Genomic DNA, 2,290 nt, shown 5'->3' on the forward strand with positions numbered 1-2,290 from the left:
CACAGCAAGCCTAGGGTTGTCACTGGTATCATTTATAGCTATGTTGAGCTCTTCAGAAAAATTTTGTAATTCCAACTGCTGTGATAATGTTAAACTGTCACTTGCATAATTCTCGCCCCAGAAAATACCATCAGAACATTGTCCAGGAATAATGTATTCGAATCCCTTCATCAAGTCAAATGATGTCTCTTTCCCACATCTACCATTTACACCTCCACCTGAAGGCAATGAAGACTTTGGTGAATTAACAGCATGAGGGTACCGGTTGGAGTTCGGGGGATTTGGTAGGAAAGGTTGGTTTCCAAGATAGCATGAAGTCTCAGGGTTTGTTGAAGATGAAAAATGTAAACTAGTACAGAACATAGAAGATGGAGCATACGTGCTTTTAGGATTTTGGATACAAGAGCTATCAGATTCATTAGACAAATGTTTTGCATATAACTTGTCTTTTGGCGAAGGAGTTTGTGTAAGGGAATTGGGCGGTTTTGGTTGTATGCAGTGGGGGAGAACAGCTGGTGATGAGCTGCACTTCAATGAATATAGGTCTTGTGAATCCATAGTCGATGTAATATGAACAGGAGAAGATTTTCTCCTTAACTTATTGAAGTATTTCTGTGGAGATTCATGGCCTTCAAATATAAGCTCAATTCTTCTTCAACTCTGTAAAAGTTGTAAATCAATCACATTACTTTGAAGTTTGAAAACAGATAGATTAAGACATTAAAAACACTATGGAAAAAAGATACATAGTGAGCAATAGCAGTATCATAGTTTGAGTTTATGAGCTTTTTTTGTTTATGCATATGCTTGCAGAAACATTTTGTATTCAAGCACGGACTTTGCAGTAACATCTTGTATTCAAGCACATTTATGCATCTCGATTTCAGCATCTTAGACCAGTCACCCAAACCACATAAATCTGAAGTTTTTAGAGGAACAACTCCACATGAGACCAATACATAAATGGGACTAGGAAAGGCACAAGACTTATCCTTCACTTGGACAAGATAATGCCAGCAAATGGATCAGACACATAACAAACCGATCAGACACATGGTAAGAGCATATCTTTGTCACTTTCAGCCAGAACTATTATGCAATTCAGAGTAGGCAATGGCCCAAAACAAGCAAACAACATATGACTCAAGCAAGCAAAGAAGCCTGCAAGCTCAGGTGGCACTCAAACCAGATCCTTGCTATTTTACATTCCATACCACATATATTGGAAGTGGCACAAATTAGGCAAAGAAAGACAATTCTCTAATAGAAATTTCCAGTAATAGAGCATAAGTGATAAGACAGTTCAGCTGAATGAATCATTGATTAGATGCATAATAATGTGACAAAACATCTGCACAACATAATGACAAAAATAGTGAAATGGAGAGAAACATCTTCTAATCAAACAGTCAATAAAATCCTCTAGTTTGTTCTCCATCAAGATTACCAAATTCAGAATGATCATTGTTAAGTTATACATCTTATCTTTGTTCTTTAAGAAGCAGAAGAAGAGGTGTCAATATTTTCCTTATTAATTCAAATTGCATATGACCAATATCCAAATATATAAGTTAAGTATTTAGCTAGCTATTGTAAATTATGAAACAATTTGTAATATATAAAATCAACAAACAGCATGACATTTCACAGAAGAATTATGCCAAATGAAAATGGAGGGACTAAATAAATGCAGAATATATTTGTAGAAACTGTAAAAAAATAAAAAAAAAATAAAAAAAAAAAAATGGAAAAGAAGACAAACAATTATATCATAATACTTATAGAAATAATAACCACCAGAGAAACCTCATCCATTCCCATCATCATAGCATCAAAAAAACTAAATCTAATATTATCATGAAAGAACTTGAAACAACCACAAAGAGAGAGAGAGAGAAAGAGAGAGAGAGAGATACCTAATAAGACTGGTCTAAATTAATGGAGTACACACATTACTAGATAGATTCTTTAATATGTGTGTTTATCCATGTTGTAATTAGAAAAAAGAGAGGGCTTAATAGGCTATAGCAAGTACAACACAAAGTGCACGACTGGCATTTGTATAAACTAGTTTATTACGAATAGCAAATGAAATGGTCATGATGATAATGATAATGATAATGATAAGTAATTGAACATCGTTCAATCACGTAAACCCACCTTGCTAGGTTATGTCTAACAACACACGTATGTCATACGTGTCCATCAAAAGTTGATTTTCAACTTTATCTTTCTATATATATATTCACAATATGTATTTGGTACCTTGTTCAAAACAGAAAACTACAAA

General features: G+C 34.0%; 1 protein-coding gene across 1 annotated transcript; it reads right to left on the bottom strand.

Moving 5' to 3' along the window:
- Positions 1-23: 23 nt before the first annotated feature.
- LOC115973753 (protein PHOSPHATE STARVATION RESPONSE 3-like) lies at positions 24-558 on the bottom strand (the record flags this gene model as incomplete). The annotated part of the gene is made up of 1 exon (XM_031093997.1): positions 24-558. A coding segment is annotated over exon 1 (535 nt), but the record flags the coding sequence as incomplete, so codon positions are not given.
- Positions 559-2,290: the final 1,732 nt, after the last annotated feature.

The sequence above is a fragment of the Quercus lobata genome, unplaced genomic scaffold, assembly GCF_001633185.2.
Source record: "Quercus lobata isolate SW786 unplaced genomic scaffold, ValleyOak3.0 Primary Assembly Scq3eQI_2001, whole genome shotgun sequence".
In the NCBI taxonomy this organism is placed as follows: domain Eukaryota; kingdom Viridiplantae; phylum Streptophyta; class Magnoliopsida; order Fagales; family Fagaceae; genus Quercus; species Quercus lobata.